At 44.7% G+C, this 17,772-nt stretch overlaps 1 protein-coding gene across 2 annotated transcripts in view; it reads right to left on the bottom strand.

Moving 5' to 3' along the window:
• Positions 1-275: 275 nt before the first annotated feature.
• Positions 276-17,772, bottom strand: part of GNL3L (G protein nucleolar 3 like) — a 52,974-nt gene continuing 35,477 nt past the window's right edge. For both annotated transcript variants that reach the window (XM_037153721.2, XM_037153722.2), the window contains exons 9-16: positions 15,434-15,578; positions 13,477-13,564; positions 12,785-12,959; positions 12,556-12,698; positions 12,196-12,332; positions 10,252-10,379; positions 4,388-4,634; positions 276-613 (exon numbers count right to left, since the gene is read on the bottom strand). In XM_037153721.2, the coding sequence (XP_037009616.2) occupies positions 531-613; positions 4,388-4,634; positions 10,252-10,379; positions 12,196-12,332; positions 12,556-12,698; positions 12,785-12,959; positions 13,477-13,564; positions 15,434-15,578 (1,146 nt within the window). In that variant the 3' untranslated portion in view covers positions 276-530. The remainder of the gene's footprint in view (positions 614-4,387; positions 4,635-10,251; positions 10,380-12,195; positions 12,333-12,555; positions 12,699-12,784; positions 12,960-13,476; positions 13,565-15,433; positions 15,579-17,772) is intronic.

Genomic DNA, 17,772 nt, shown 5'->3' with positions numbered 1-17,772 from the left:
GGGAAAGGGGTATGCCTTACAGTCCAAATGTAGCTTACCTGGCTGTGGGGGGGGGCAGAGGCCTATGTTATTTATGTCATTAAATATTTTACCACATTTGTTGCTTACATAAATTTTTTCCTATTTTCCTCTTCTAAAACCTAAGTGAGTGCATCTTATGGTCTGGAGCATCTTATAGTCCAAAAAATTTGGTAGGTATCCAAGAGGATTTGGTAAGGGGCCAGACCCCCAACCAGCCCAACCTATAGGGTGGAGGATAAATTGCTGGCATCAGGTCTGTTATAATTCATTGCTTTTATTTCTCTTGTAAAACACAGTGAGAATTAAATAAAGGGTATTGGGTTGGCCAGTTCCAGCTACTTGGGACTCTTTCCCCTGGAGCATGGAGGGAACAGTGTCAGAGGAGGTGTGGTGGAGGGATTCTTTTAATATACAGGTGCTTCAGGGAAAAGCACACCACTTTATTTCATCTGTATTCCCCCATCCCACTGGAACTGGCAGGTGGAGAGTACAGGGATGAGATCAGCCAATCAGTCATCAGCACTGTCATCAGCATTGCCCGAGAGGTCGAGGGCAGACATCATGGAATCAGACAGCTTACTGGCAAGTTTATCTGCAGATGGAGAAAGGTGGACAGTCACTTGGTAGCTGGCTTGTCAACAGGAGTCCTACAGGAGCTGCACGAAACTCCCAAACTGGCTCACTTACCCCCAACATTAAACAAAAATGGTGGGCTGCTAGCAGCCACAGCTCAACCTCTCAGGAAGATCCATTTATCTAAGTGTGAAATGATCACCCCAACACGGATTCTACCTTAGAATGTCAGACTCACTGGATTCCAAGTATCTCTATCCCCTTCTAGCATCAAAACAATTTCTTTTTACTGAGCTGAACTTACTAGCATTCTGTCATTACCTTCAAGGCTCTCAGAGCAAAGGGACAGTAGGGACTTTGAGCCTGAATTCTCACTTCCCATCCTCCAGCCACACTCTACTGGTCCTCAGGAAAGCCTTCTCTGCTCACCCCTACCCCACTACAATCTCGACTGGGTTAGGCTACTTCACTGTGCTTTCAGGGTCTTCATGGTGATCACTCTGTTTTGTCAATGTCTGTTTTATTGTTTTCCTCCCCATTCCCCAATAATACCAGGAGTTCCAGGGCTATTAATTTCCAGGCCTCAGTGTAGAACCAAGCCAAGAGTGAATGGTTAGAAACACAACCTGGTTCAAAAAACAGGATTTATGGGGCCCATCAATCCTAGGTTTTCATTTTGGCTCCATTAAATACTAGTTGTTGTACCCTGAGTGTATCACTTAATGTCTGTAGGGCACCATTTCCTCAGTTATCAAATGTGAGTTAGACTTTTGCACTGAGGTAGTGAAGATTAGTAGAGCACGAAGACATAAATGGGTCAGCCACACAACAAACCACCACTAAAATGAAGGAGGAAATTTCCATGTGAATTGACATGGAAATATCTCTCATATACACACACACACACACATATGTATGTATATGTATATATATATACATATATACATATACATATATATACATACATATATATATACATTTTATATATATAAAATGTAAAATGATGTGGCAAACTGTATGTTCAGCAGACCAGCACTTGTATAGAAAAAGAGAATAAAGAATATATAGGAGCTTATGTTTATTACTCTTAATTTATGAGGGAGAAGCAGCACACTCCTAGCTGGTCCTGTGTTATAGGACTCTGAAACAGACACATTCCAGACCCCTTTCTTTAGGAATGCTGGTTATGTGTCCTTCCACGACGGAGCCTTCTTGAACCTCCATGACTGAGTCAGTCCCAACTTTTCTCATAGAGCCCTGCACACTGTTTATAGTTGAGACACTGATTTGTAATTACATCATATCTGTAGTTGCTTATATTCCAAATAAGTTTTGAATCAGGAGTTGGGCTGAATCATATCTATAGCATTTAATTCAATGACTGCCCCCTAATTGATTCTCAATAACTATTTCAAGTTTTAAAAAAGGGAGTGAATAGGACTTCCGCCAAGATGGAGGCATAGGTGGAAGCACTGTGCCTTCTCACACAACCAAGTTTAAAAACAACAAAGTTTTAGCAACATAAACGCAGCCAAACAACAGAAAAATGAACTACATGCAAGTCTGACAACAACGAACTCTTCGGCCAAACCAGTAAGAGGGGCAGAGCCAGCAGCAGAGCAGGGTCAGGCAGGAAAGATCCACTGGACCAACCCAGGCGCAAGACCCAGGTACGCCAGCATCGGTGGGCAGATCCCAGGTGTGGAGTAGCAGGCAGACCCACTAAGGGCGGACCATGGTCACACATTTGCATGCAGATAAACCAGTGAAGGAGCAAGCTGTGGTGAGACAGACCACACAGGCCCCAGAGGCGGAAAGCGGCAGAGAGAACCGCCATTGTCCCTCTCTGACCCTGCCCCCACATACAGCATCACAAACCAGAGACCTGGGTGGCCCCGCCCTGGTGAACAACTAAGGCTTCGCTCCTCATACGTAACAGGCACCAACGAATCCAAACATGGCTCAAGAACAACTCAGAGCCCCAGAGCCAATAAATCTAAGTGATGAAGAAATAGCCAAACTTTCAGATGCACAGTTCAAAACACTGGTGATCAGGATCCTCACAGAACTGGTTGATTTTAGTCACAAATTAGAGGAACATATGGAGGCTAAACTAATTGAAATGAATGGAAATGCACAGAAAACCAATAGTAATGGAAAGGAAACTGGGACTCAAATCAAAGGAGTGGACCAGAAGGAGGAAAAAAATGACCAAACAGAAAAGGATGAAGAAACGAGAATTCAAAAAAATGAGGAGAGGCTTAGGAACCTTCAGGACATCTTTAAATGTTCCTACATCCGAATTATAGGGGTACCAGAAGGGGAAGAGGAACAGCCATGAGTGGAAAACTTATTTGAACAAATAATAAAGAGGAACTTCCCCAATCTGGCAAAGGAAATAGACTTCCAGGAAGTCCAGGATGCTCAGAGAATCCCAAAGAAGTTGGACCCAAGAAGGAACACACCAAGGTACATCATCATTACATTACCCAAGATTAAAATGAAGAAGAGAATCCTAGAAGCAGCAAGAGCTAAGGGGACAGTCACCTACAAAGGAGTTCCCATAAGACTGTCAGCGGATTTCTCAAAAGAGATCTTACAGGCAAGAAGGGGCTGGAAAGAAGTATTCCAAGTCATGTAAGGCAAAAAGACCTACATCCAAGATGACTCTATCCAAAAAAGCTTTCATTTAGAATGGAAGGACAGATAAAGTGCTTCTCAGATAAGACCAAATTCAAGGAGTTCATCATCACCAAGCCCTTATTATATGAAATGTTAAAGGGACTTACCTAAGAAAAAGAAGAGAAAAAAGATGAACAGTGAAAGGACAGCAAACTCACAGTTATTAACAACCACACCTAAAACAAAAGCAAACTAAGAGGACAGCTAGATCAGGAGCAGAACCACAGAAATGAAGATCACATGGAGGGTTAGCAACAGGGAAGTGGGAGAAGGAGAAGGGGGAGAAGGTACAGAAAATAAGTAGCATAGATGGTAGGTAGAAAATAGATGGGGCGGCAAGAATAATATGGGAAATACAGAATCTAAAGAACTTGAGACACATGGTCATAAACTAAAGGGGGGGAATGGTCGGGGAGGGGGTGTGCAAGGTGGAAGGGAATGAAGGGGGGAAATAGAACTGTAATGGCATAATTAATAAAATATATTTTAAAAAAGAATAAAGCCTTAAAAAAAAGAATATATAGATGTTTGCCTGTGTACTTATCTCAGGAATGAGATACAAGGAAATAACAGTTACCACTGGGAGGATAGCCTGGATGACTAAGGGATTAGAAGGAGAAAGACATTTTACTGCTTTTCCTTTTCTACATTTTGGATTTTGAGTATATTGCCTGTTGCTAAAGTAAACATTATACATGGCCTATAAGCTTCCCATTACATAGGAAGCAGCTGATAAATAACAGGTGGTTATCACAAACTAGGCCAGTGTTCTCCAACTGTAGTCCCCAGAGGAGTAACAACACAAAAGCATCACCTAGAAAGCAGTTAGAATCACAAATTTTCACTCTCCATGGCTAACCCAGTCGACTAGAAATTCTGGAGGTGGTTCCCAGAAATCTGTCTTTTAACAAGTCCTCTGGCAGTTCTAATATAACCTCAAGTTTGAGAACCAGGGATGAATTAGGAGGCCCACAGGTGAGCCTCCTAACCCATCCCTGCCCCCTAACCCCTGCCTAGGACTGGATACATGGAGATGCTCACTCAGGAGCCCATAATCAAGGCCCAAGGTGGGCCCTTTTGGGAGCACAGGGGTGTTGTCTGGTAAACCCACCTGTACGCTTCTGCATCTTCTTCTTATTTTTCAGGGCGAATGCCAGAGCCTGGCCCTGCTGCAGGGGGTCCGTCTCCATGATCTTCTGTATCATTGGGCGGCGGTCCACTGGGCAGATGTTCCTGGGGCAGTTGTCCACATTGCGCTTAGCCCACCCCTTCTGATGACGGTTCGAACTAGTGCAATACTCAGTGACCTCTCCAGTCTGGTGAGAGAAGAGCGGTGAGGTCTGGGCCCCCAAAGACATCTGCAGAAGAGGTAGGAACAGGTTTGGATAAGAACAGGGAGACTGGAACCATGCAGAACTTAGTTCCAACTCTAGCTCCACCATAGACTAGCAGATGCTTAGTTAACCCTTAGCCACATTCTGATCATCTGTCAAAGGGGGTGGATAATGGGGAGCTTGCATGGCTTTCACAAAAGAAAATGAAAAGGTGTTACCCTCCCACATTTTCTTTAATTGGGCACATTTCTTGAAATTCTCCTGTGGGGAGAACTTGCATATACCAAAGTAGGCCTCCTCTCCCAGCCACACCAAGGGTAGCCTGGCCATGGAGCAGCACACAGCCAGATGACCACTACGGGAATTCAGAACCATGCTTTGCACACCCTCTGGCTGTGGTGTGGGCTGAGGAAGGATTTATTCTACTGAGCAGAGGCTAATGTGTAAAAGGGAGGACGATCCACTCTCATGTGAGTACTGTTATTTTTGAAGGTTAGCCTGTGTCTGACAATAAAATCAATCAGTGATTCTCAAGGAGACATCATCAATTCACCAAGTGGCACGAATGGCAGGATAAAATATTTGTGGCTAAATGTAATAACTAAGTTAAAGTCTGGTTTTGCATGGTGAGACTTTTTTCAAAACTTACTTAATCATAATAAGCTTATTTAATTTCATACAATTGTCTTGTTTAGAAATTTGGCTTTTGGGAGAATCAGATAAAGTATATTATTGTGCTATGCCATACCTTTTAAAAACTGGTTAACCAAAACTGTTAAAATGTGTACAGATATAAAAAAAGAAAATGAAAAAGTGGAGTTACTTGATCAGTGACAATTGATATTATAATGACTCTTTGCTCAAGTGACCCTTCAAGGTCTTAGTCAATCTAACAAATGTCTTCTGATACCTATTCTGTGCCCAGCTGTGTGCAGGGACATACTGGAGAAATGAGTCATATGCAGTCTCATCTTCAAGAAACCAGGCCAAAAAGGATACAACCAACAATAGTACAAGTCAGAGTAAGTAAGAGCCAACCAAAGAGACACAGTGTAAGAGGCAGAGGTTGAGGGAATGGTGGTGGTCAACATACTTCTACTGATAGGAAAGTCACTCCTGACTAAACATTGAAAAAGCACAGAGCATACCTGGGCACCCAAAAAGGTGTCTGTTTTTCTGGAACTGAAGGTACATATGTGTACTAAAAGCTAGTAACAAAAATTTCTCTATGTGTCATGTACCACTCTAAGCACAGGTGTGTACACACACACACACACACAAAATATGCATATGTATACATGTACACACACATATTACTATTTTTTGTATACAGTGGGAAACCACTATAGGTCCCTGAGGAAAAATTACTTGTTCTGGGGCTTATGGGATCAGTGAGAAATATTATCAGGGGATGCCCTTAAACATACAACTTTACACTGATTTTCCTATAAGAACCACGGAAACCTTTGAAACAAAGTGAGGATGGGAATGGCTGAAAATCCTGCCACTGCCCCAGTGTAGGCTTCATCATCTTTTTTTTTTGAACCTTATCTTTATTTTTTAATTTATTATATTTTACTGATTATGCTATTACAGTTGTCCCCACTTCCTCCCCTTAGCTTCCCTCTACCCAGCAACCTCCACTCCCTCAGGAAATCTCCCCCCCCCCACTGTTCATGTCCATGGGTCAAGTGTGTAAGTTCTTTGGCTACTCCATTTCCTATACTGTACTTTACATCACCATGGCTATTCTGTAACTGCCTATTTGTACTTCTTAATCCCCACACCTCTTCACCCATTCCCCCACACACTCCTCTTGTCTGACAACCATCAAAACACTCTCCATATCCATGATTCTACCTCTGTTATTGTTTGCTTTTTTAGATTCAACTGTTGATAAATCTGTACTTTTTGCCATTTTATTGTTCATAGCTTTGATCTTCTTTTTCTTAAATAAGTCCCTTTTAACATTTCGTATAATAATGGTTCAGTGATAATGAACTCCTTTAGTTTTTTTCTTGTCTGGGAAGCTCCTTATCTGCCTTTCAATTCTAGATGATAGCTTTGCTGGGTAGAGCAATCTTGGCTTATAGGTCCCTGCTTTTCATGACTTGGAATATTTCTTGCCAATCCCTTCTAGCCTGCAAAGTTCCTTTTGAGCAATCAGCTGACAGTCTTATGGGAACTCCCCTGTAAAAGGTAGCTAATTTCTTTTCCCTTGCTGCTTTTAAGATTCTCTCTTTATCTTTAACCTCTGACATTTTAATTATGATGTGTCTTGGAGCGGGCCTCTTTGGATACATCGTGTTTGGGACTCTTTGTGCTTCGTGGACTTGCATGACAATTCCTTCACCAAATTAGGGAAGTTTTCTTTCATTATTTTTTCAAGTAGATTTCCAATTTCTGGCTTTCTCTTCTCCTTCTGGCACTCCTATGATGTGAATGTTGGACCTCTTCAAGTCGTCCCAGAACATTCTCTTTTCTTCTTGTTCTGATTAGTTGCTTTTTGCTGCCTTATGCTCTAAATCATTGATTTCATTCTTGGCTTCAACCATTCTACTGATGTTTCCCTGTAAATTGTTCTTTATTTCAATCAGTGTATCCTTCGTTTCTGACTGGGTCTTCTTTATGCTGTTGAAGTCCTCACTAAGTTCCTTGAGCATCCTCATAACCAGTTTTAAACTGTGCATCTGATAGACTGTTTACCTCTATTTCATTTAGTTCTTTTTCTAGAGTTCTGATCTATTCTTTCATTTGGGCCATGTTTCTTTGTCTCATTTTGGCAGCACCCCTGTGTTTCTATGAATTAGGTAGAGTTGCTTTGACTCCATGTCTTGGTAGTGTGGCCTAATGCAGTAGGTGTCCTTTAGGGGCCAGTGGCACAGCCTCCCTATCACCAAAGCTGGGTACTCAAGGTGCACCCTTCGTATGGGCTGAGTACTACCTCCTCTTGTAGTTGTAGCTTGGTTGCTGTTGGCAGATCAATGGGACTTACTCAGGCCAGTCAGCTGCAAGGACTGGCTGTGACCACTGACCACCAACCTCTGCCCTCCAAGAAGGATCAGCTGTACAGGGGCAGGGTGGTGGTGCTCCAACATGGTCTGTAGCTGTCCAGTGGGTGCACTGGCCCTGGGGTTTCCCAGGTGTTACAGGCCAAGGTCATTCCCAGCCTGTGTTTTGCCCGGGGCCACCCTGCCTGAGCTGTAAAGCAGTCTGAGATGGCTGCTACACATGGTGGGCCTGGAAATTCCCAGGTGAAGCTAAGCTCTGAATCTAGACTGACTACTGCTAGTTCGAGCCTCAGGCTCACTGAAGCCAGCTGTTGCTTGTTTGAAAGGATTTAGGAAGTTGTGAAGCATAAGCCAAGACCAGCCATTCTTATGAAAAAGCACCTGAGGTGGGCCCATAAGTTGGGTGGGATGAAGTCTGGGGATCTCCAAGGCAGGTTAAACAGTGTCAGCCAGGTTGATGGAGTCTCAGACATGGCACTAGCTTGCCGGGTCTGTGGGGGTAGGGCTTAGAAAAGGGAAAATGGCCTCTCCTTACCTTGATGCCAGACACTTCAGTTTATCCCTGTGTGTCACTGGTGCCTTTCAATCTGCTACCCTGGTGCTGGAGCTCAGAGGGAGTGAGTCTGAGTAGGTGAGTCCATGTGTGGGTTCTTTAAGAGGAACTGCTTGGGAGTCCAGAAGTTTCTTCCACCAACTCAATCCTCACTGGTTTTTGCAGCCAGAAGCTGTGGGGACTAATGTTCGTGGCACTGGAACGCTCAGCTGGGGAGCCTGCTATGGGGCTGGGGCTCCTCACTTCCGAGATATCCCTCCCCAATTTTTATCCACGTGGTTGTGGCAGCTCATTCTACACTTATGCCCCTCCTACCAGTCTAGATGGATGTGGTTTCTTTAATTCCGTAGTTATCAGACTTCCATTCAACTTGATTTCTGATGGTTCTGAGTGATGGTTGTTCTATATTTTAGTTGTAGTTCTGATGTGGTTGTTCAAAGAGGCAAGCCATGTCTGCCTACACTGCCATCTTGACCAGAAGTGAAGCTTCATCATCCCTTAGCGAATGCAGATGTCAGTTTCCTTCCTACACTCCCGGCCTCCACCTGACCCCTTTTTTTCTTACCTGATTTTTACCCCAGCTGCCAGAGTAATTCTCCTAACAAACAAACCTGACCATGTTGCTTAAGAAATTCAAGAAATTCTTAGGAATTTCTTATGTAGCCATAAAAAATGAAGGACACCTCTTTAAGTAATCATGTGGGACAATCTACGAAATGCATTCATAAGTGAAAAATACAAATTGCAGAATGTGAATAGCATGCTACTATTTGAATTACAATAGATCTCTGTATCTGCTATTATGTGTGTATGTGTGCATATATGTGTGTGTATAAAGATGAAGTAGCTCTAGAAGGACACTCAAGTCCACTAATATAGACTGCTTCCAAGGAGGGGGCAGAGGAGCTGGGAGACAGAAACAGGAGAGACACTTACTTGTCACTCTACACCCTTTAGTACCTTTTAAATTTTCTATTATGTACGTGTATTACCTAGTCAAAAAATAAATAAGAAAAAATACTTCAAATAAACAAAATGGAAAAAATACAACTCCTTGACCCATAAGAAAATAACTAACTTTCAAGGGTTTCCTATTACCCATGGTTTAAAAAGTCAAACTCAAGACCTTGTGTGATTTGACTCTGGATTCATCTTTCCCTGTCCCCACCCCACTCCAGCCACCCAACAGCACTAGTAATTTCCCCAACCCCCCCCAGTTTCACCCTTTTGGGCCATGGCATGAGCAAAGGCTGAGCCCCTATCCATGGACTGCTGCCACACCCTCCCTCAGAGAATTCCTCAGCTTTCAAGAGGCTTCCCTGACCCACAAGTAGTAGACATTAGGCTCCTTAGATCCATGTTCTCCCAACTTCTGCCCCCACCCCTAGCCTGTGTGTCTCCCAACACAATGAAGATATGTGTGTCTGAAACACCCTAAAGTGTGACCTCACAAAGGGCAGAGATGGGGAAACCAGCAGAAGAAGAGGCTGAAAAAGCTTCCAGGAGTCAGAGCACAGCACACTGACTTGGTCCAGTAAGTGCTAAGAGCAGTTAACAGGGGAGGGGAAGCCATGACAAGGGAGGTGACATGGTCAGATTGGGACACAAGAAACCATGGGACCTATGTCCAGGTGAGAAAGGACTGGAAGTTTAGGCTTGGGTTATAGGAATGGTAGAGACAGACAGAAGCTGACAGCTTCAAGAAATTTGAGAGGAATAAGCCATGAGACTTGGTGACCAACTGTGTGTGAGATCCGAGATACTAGCTTGAGGGAAGAAAAAATCAGGGATACCCAGATTTGCCACCTAAACGACTAGGTGGCTGGACAGGCACACCTGTTCTCTGGGCTAGAACCAGGCTAGGAAAGCTGCTTGAGAGAGCATGCCTCCTCCTTGGACCTGCCACTATTTAGCAAAGGATGCACCAGATGCCCAGGGAGCCCACAGGGAACAAGTGAACAACGCTCATCTCCCCACCGTTATCGGCAGACCTTGTAGGAGCCAGACAGAAGGGAGAGACCATTTTGCAGAGCCCTAAATAGAGGAGAGGGTTGCCATGAAGAAAGGGGACAAGTACCTTACAGACGGTGGTTTTATTTTCCAAAGCATCTGCTATTTTCATCATCGGAGAATGGAGCCCCTTGATCTCCATTTCGAGCGGATCCACGTCACCCAATAGCTCATCAGATTCTCCATTGGCCAAACCTTTAACACAACCAACACCACTGTCAGGGCCCTGGCTCTGCCCTGCTGCTAGCCTCCTGGTCAGGCCTCAGTGGAAAGGATATGTGGACACTGCCCAGGGGAGTGGGGAGGGAGGCCGCAGGACAAAGGATTAAAAGAATGGGTTTTACAGTAGGGCAATCACCTGCTGGGAGCTGGTTTTGGAGCCTGCTTCCTCATCTGGAAAATGAGAATGCCACAAGCCCTATGACACAGGGCTGCTATGAGTCAGAGCAGAGGATTGCCTGCAATGTGCTCGCCTGACACACTGCCCTGTAAATAACAACCACTGGTATGCCTTCCCCAGGACCAGGCCAGCCACTCTCTCCCTCCCTCCAGCCCCTTGCCTGAAGGTGGCCTCCCCTGCAAACTGCAAATGTGCCCATTGTCTGGGCCCACACCACCCTCACCTATGCTTCTAAACGTCCTTTCCATCCCCTTCCCTGAGCCTCTAATCCCTAGTCACTCATCAAGATCCAACAGTAGGGCTAATTCCTTTAGTAGGGCTAATTCCTTTAGGAAACTCTCACTAGTAACCTCTCCCTCTTCTCAACTGCCCAGACTTCTATCTTTTGTCCAAGTCCGTTCTCAGTGACAGAGCCACTCCTGCCCTCACATGCAGCCAGGGCCAAGCATCATTATAAGAATGGGAGTGGGAATTCCTCCCAATCACCCCCTGAATAGAAGAGGAAAGTAAGGTTCAAAAAGGGAGGCTGACTTGTCCAAAGCCATCTTGGAAATAAACTCTAAAGCACGCTCGTTCTCTTATCCTTTTTTGTAATCCAAGGACACCTACAGGCCCAGAAAAGGGAAACTACTCGTCCTTAAGAAAAACAGAGAAACTAGAAGGCAGGCCAGCCAGGGCTTTGCCTACTACCCCAGAGTGTCCACAGACAGGCCCAGAGAGCACTGGATACCTGATACCTTTCTTCGGGAGGGTAGAGAAGGAAGGAGGAGCCATAAGCCAGGGCTGCAGATGGTGGTATGTGGAGAAAACAAACTTTCTTCTAGAGTTTTTGAAAGCCACATGGCTCAGTAACAGCTAACATTCACGAAGAAAGTAATTAAACATATATGTGCATACCAGGCACTGTTTTAAGTGTTTTTACGTATTAAACCATAGGTAGACGTTATTGTCCCCATTTTACAAATTATGTCATTGAGACCGAAAGAAGTGAAGTAACCTGTGTAGTAGCATCACACAGCTAACAAGAAACAAAACTTAGATTTGAATCCAGGTGGTCCATCCTTTTAACCACTGAGCTACTCTGAGCTGGGAGAGTCTTCAACAACAGGGCAGGAGAGCTGCTTTGAATGTCACCTCTGCCTGCCACTGACTATGCACCATTCAGCAAATATCACCTGTCTGTGACTCAGATGCCTCACCCAGCAATGGAGGTGAAAATGAAAATCTAGGAATTAGACATGCAGTGGCTACGGCAAGGCCTATGGAAGCATGAGAAGGGATTTTTGAGAGAAGAGTCTCAGTCCACTCTAGGTCCTAAGAGACAGGGAAAGAGACAGCTTGCATTTCCTGAACAACTCACTCTGTACACAGTACTGTGTTAATTTTCTTCCCTATATACCAGGAGCTCACAACTACCCCCATGACCCAAATAAGAATTCTCCACCCTATGGGTGAAAGCATTAAGCTTAGAGCTGGTTAAACAGTTTTGTGAAAGCCAGAGTAGCACCAGAGAAGGGGGGAGATCATATACAGAATTTGCTGTCGGGTCCGTGTGGCTCCACTAGAGCAAGACCAAGTGCAGCACAGGCCAGTTCACTCGCCCTCACTTACATTCCATGGTATCTTCATTGGCCTGCTCTATATCCTCAATGTCGAAGACTTCAGTCATCTCCTTAACAATCTCAGCACTAAGATGGGTGGGCAGAGTGTGGGTGGCTGGTGGAAGTGTGTAGAAGCTGATCTTCCCACTGTATTGGGAGGTGGGAAGAAATCGGTAGTGATATCATTAAGAGAACAAATCACCAATCAAAGAAAGAATGAGATCCCAAGTCAGACACAGTGAGGGTAAATAACCAAACCCAGCCAGTGGCTTCTGAACAAGAGGTTGAGTCATTGGTTAACCCCTGACTCATAGTGCTGCAACTCGGTCCACTTTGTGGAACCTCACCCCTCCTCCTACCCCCTCCTCACCTCACCCAGTCAGCCAGGACTGCTTTGGCTGCCTCCTCCTGACTGTATATGCCTCCCTTCTTCCTCTTCCCCAAGCGCTGGGCCACCGCAATCAGAAAGTGCTCAGTGGTCTGGAACCCAGAGACACCATAATAGTTGGAAATCTGGTGAAGAGAGGAAGAAAAGAAATCATGAAGGAGAACAAAGGACCACCATTGTGGGGTAGGACATAAGTCAGAACCCTGCATACCTCCTCCAGGTTGCAGCGTTGCAGGATGGTCTCCACTGGGGTCACAGGGTCTGCCAGCTTCTGCACATGGATGCAGTTGCGCAGAATGGTGCCCACCTCTGAATTGGGTCCTGGGACAATGCCTGGTGCATCCAGCAGCCTGATGAACTTGTCCAGGTGGACCTCCTGCATGAACCTGTGCAGGAGAGGTATCAGAAGATGCAGGACACTGATGAGTCCAGATGTGTCTGGCATCCTCTAGGCTCCAGGCACACAGCTGAGAGAAGGTGTGAGGAGTGGATAGCATACAGATGACAGTGGAGAGCTGTGGGGCCAGAGCCTCTGGGGTCCTACAGACCCGGGACTGAGTCTAGTTTAGCTCCTGCCATTAGGGACTGAATTACAGGACCGTGGGTCAATGTTTGACTCTCTGAGCCTCAGTTGCTTCACCTAGGAAGTGAAGCTGCTTATTCACAGCCCATTCTTGCGTGGCTGTTAGAAGGCTTCATGGAGCTAACAGGGAGGGGACCACACAGCTGGGTGCATAGACCACACCTAGGGTATACCAGGTAAATGCAGACTATTAATGAGACTCTCGTGTCCAGAGAAGAATCAGATGGCACTCCAAAATAAGGAAAGGGGCACAGGCCAAAGGCATGAGAATAGGGGGAACGGTAGAGTCAGTGGAAGTAGGGGAGCAGGCATGTGCTTACTTGGTGATCCCAGGAACAGCTCCCACACTGCAAGCACGGCTACGCTTCAAACTATTGATCAGGCTGCTCTTCCCAACATTAGGAAGGCCTACGAAAGAGTGGCAGATGGCTCAGTGCAGGAAGGGCCCTCAGGAATATCTGGGCCAGCCTGTGTGTGGGAGGCACAGGCAGGGGCAGCGACCAGGACACAAGGAAGCCAAAAGTCAGAGCCTGGCCTCTTGCCTTCCGACCCCAGGCCCTGAGCAAGTCCCTACATTCCCTTTTCACCCTCCCCTCCATTTGTAAACACACTGGGTCAATGTGTCTCTCTTTCCAGGAGTGACACCTCCCACCTATAACCAGCCTGGGAAAGGTGCTCAGTGTGAAGCCTTTGTGACAGGATCCAACAGAGGATGCACATTGGGAAGTGTCCATGAAACAGAAAATTGTCTGTACTGGTGTGTAACTAACCAGGGTGGGGTGGGGATGGGAGCTCATCTCCAGATGTCTGTTTCTCTGAGCAGCCGTCTGCTTGTAGTGTTTTTCTATTTGGGCATCTATGAGCACCTCCAGACCTGTGGATGTCTTTGTTTCTCCCTTCCTGGGTCTCACATTATCACAATTCTGTGTCCTAGAAGTTACACATCTACTGCTCTTTCACAGATGTGCCTGTGTGTGCAAGTTTCTATACATATTTCCATTTCCTTCTCCCTCTCCGTGTGTCTGTGTGCACACGTGCACCTTGTTTGTTCTCATTCTAAATATGTACTTTTCCCATTTATTTTCTATCCTACTCAGTCTTTCTATCACAACTCTTTCTCTGTACATCTGTTTATAAGGCATTTCTTTCTTTGCCAGTCTGTCTCACTGTCTCTCGTTGTAGCCACTGTCCTTTCTCTTTTCCTCTTCACCCCACCAATTCCGTCTCTCTGTATAATTCTTTCCATGTCAACTCCACTCACCTTCATTCTGTCAGTGGGCTGGTCTGTCTTCATGTGTATGCTCCTCTGTACCTGTTTCATTGTTGCTTTCTCTCTCCCTGTGTCTCCCAAACCCCCTCCTTAATTCTTTCCTCTCTCCCTCTCTTCTCTATGCATATATATCTATCTCATCATACACATGTCTGTGTATTTGTCTCTGTGAATCTGGGTGTGTGGCTGTATCTGAGGGCCTGGTATATCTGGGCACGTGTGTCTCTCTTTCACTCTGTTTGAAAGAAGCACAGTTGGGGTGAGTGTGAAGGAAGGGCTTGGTGTGCATGTGTTTTGTTCCTAGATCGGTCTGTCTGTCTCTAGAGGTGCCTCCTCTGGGTCTGCTCGTTTACATGCCTCTACACATGTGGGTCTGCACTTGCGTTTCTGGATCTATATGTGTGCATAGGCCTGTGTGTTCCTCCATGTCTCCATCATTGTTTCTATGTGTATGTCTCTAAATCTGTCTCTCTATCCCTATGTTTGTCTCTCATTCTTTCTTTGGGTATGTGTATGTATCTGCCTCACCATACACCTGTGGCATCTTTAGCCCCTCTTATGTCTCTCCTTGCAGGACTCTGTGCGCATCTGTCTCTATGTCCATTTGGTATTTCTTTCTGATCATATGTCCATCTCTCTGCATGCCTCGGTCATTTAAATCTGTCTCCCCTTTCCACTGGCCACCAACCTCACCACTTGGCTTCCAAATTCCTTTTCTACGGCCATTCAGGTATGTATATCTATACCTTTTTTTCCTCAATGTCCAGCTTTCTCTCCAATGTCTTTTTCTCTTGACTTCACTTCCTCTCCCTGATAGTCTACCTCCATCTCTCTCCATTCCCCTATTCCAAACTTACCATGCTTCCCTTGGTGGGGAAAAGCATGAAACCCTCCCTGAACTGCTTCTCTCTTCCCCAAAAAAGATGACATGAAGTTCCCAGAATCCTTTCCCCCAATGAAGCCCCTTGCAGAGGAAGAGCCCTGTCACCTCCCTACAGATGCCTTACCCACAACACCCACACGGATATGGGTGCGCACTTCACCAAGGCGGCAGTAGTTCCCCAGAACCCTCATGAGGTTTTCAGCTCCGAAGCACGCTTTGCTCTTCAGCAGTGACTCAGAGGCCTGCTCCACTGGCACACTGCAACGATTCTAGAAAAGGAGGGATATTACAGAAGAGGCATCAAGTGAAAGATGTGGTCTGAGCCCAGGTTTTCAAATTTCAGAGAAACTTTCAGGGTCTGCTTGGGATCCTCGAGCTCCCCAGTCCAAAGTGGAAAATTTCTCACTCAGGCTCTGGACACTTGCCATTTCTCTGCTGCCCTCAGAGACCCATGAATTCTGTCTTTCCACTGCCTTCTTTGTCCCTGCCTCTGCCTACACACATCTCTTGCTTCCCTTATCAGGGAGAGGATGGCATCCTAGCCTCAAGACATGCCAGACTGGACTTCCAACTCCTCCTCTCACAGGTGTGTGCCCAGCAAATCCTGCTTTCCTTCTCAGGGCCTTGGTGCCCTCATCTGCACAACAGGGATGCCTGTCATCCCTGCCTGTGAAGGGCAAGGTCATTCCAGCCTCCATCTCTTTACTCCTGACACCACCTCCTCTGACCAGCATGCCCTTCCCTCTCTCTCTTTTCTTATTCACCCACCACACCACTGCAAAATGGAAATTAATGTAAATATCCATCAATAAGAAATAGGTTAATGAGACACAACTTTAAGTAGAAAACAACTAAAAGAAACCTGATAGCAAAGGATTCTTACATTTTTGCCATCAGAAAGGTCAAAAACATTTTAATGAGACATGTCTTCCAGATTAACAAAGATTAAAATATTTAATGATATCAAATACTGGCAAGCACTTTTGACCCAGCAATTCCATTGCTAGGATTATATCCTAAGAACCCTAAAACACCAGTCTCAAAGAACCTATGCACCCCAATGTTCATAGCAGCACAATTTACTGAGTTGGAAGCAACCTAGGTGCCCATCAGTAAATGAATGGATCAAAAAATTATGGTACATTTACACAATGGAATTCTATGCAGCAGAGAGAAAGAAGGAGCTACTACCCTTTGCAACAGCATGGATGGAACTGGAAAGCATTATGCTGAGTGAAATAAGCCAGGGGTTGAAAGACAAATACCATATGATCTCACCTTTAACAGGAAGCTTAAACAACAAAACAAACAAGCAAGCAAAATAAAAACAAAGACACTGAAATAGAGAACGGGGGACAGCAACTAGAGGGGAGAGGGGAGGGAATTTAAGGGGAAATAGGGGAGGGATTTAGAGGAACAAGTATAAAGGACACAGGGACAATAATTAAGGGGGGTGGAAATGGGAGGGAGGTGGGGAGTATGGGGAGGGGTGGGCTGAGCTGGGAGTAATAGACAGAAAACTGTACTTGAAAAATAATTAAATAAAATAAATAAATTAAAATATTGTCAAGCACAGAGGGAAATAGGCCTCCTCACACATCCATCTACCCCATTAGCAGGGAGATAAATGGTACAGCCATTTGGGGGCACAATTTGTCAGTGTTTAGGGAAATATAAAATGCATAAAGCCTATGATCCAGCCTCTCCACCTCTCAACACCTAACCTATACAAACATGTGCAAGGGTGTGTGTTCACGTACTGGTTATAATTTTAAAAATGGGAAATTAATTTTACTGAGCATCAACAGGCAGATCTCTATAAAAAGATCTCCAAGGAAAAAAAAAAGCAAGCCGCAGGATGACACATTATACCTGCAAACACTATTGTCCCTTTATATATACTTCCCTGTATATATAAAGTACAGGAAAATATCTGGCTCCTTTCATACTGACAATGGTGGTTACTTCTGATTATATATGAATAAAGGAGATTGGAATTAGGGGTATTGTTGAAAGGATATTTAAGTTTTATCTATAATTGTCTTTATTTTTTCTACTTTATTTTTTAATAAATAAGTTTTACACCTGGTACAAAATTGAAAAAGTGTCCCCAGCATCCAGTTTCTCCCCTAGAAGCAAGCAATGTTTCAGTATTCTTTAATATTTTACAGTAAAAATATATTTGTGTTAACGATACAATTAGGAAGTAGTGTGATGTTTTAAAGAGAAAACAAATAGTCATGTATTTTAAAATTAGATAACTAACTGTACTTTCCAATTTTTATTACCCTTATATCTAAAAAAAATGTTCCCTAATGAGTAATAATGTAGGAAGAAATAGAATGAAACTATATTAAGTCATCCAGTAAAGCAAAAATCTCAAAGTTGAAGGCCCAATTCAATTACCAAAGAGCTGGAGACCCCAGTCCAAGTCATGATTCCCCATCCCTGGCCCCAGACTAC

The sequence above is a fragment of the Artibeus jamaicensis genome, unplaced genomic scaffold, assembly GCF_021234435.1.
Source record: "Artibeus jamaicensis isolate MK-2021 breed Jamaican fruit bat unplaced genomic scaffold, CSHL_Jam_final contig_1410, whole genome shotgun sequence".
NCBI lineage: Eukaryota > Metazoa > Chordata > Mammalia > Chiroptera > Phyllostomidae > Artibeus > Artibeus jamaicensis.
Note: the sequence above shows the minus strand (reverse complement) of the source record. Positions and strands in the feature narration are given on the sequence as shown.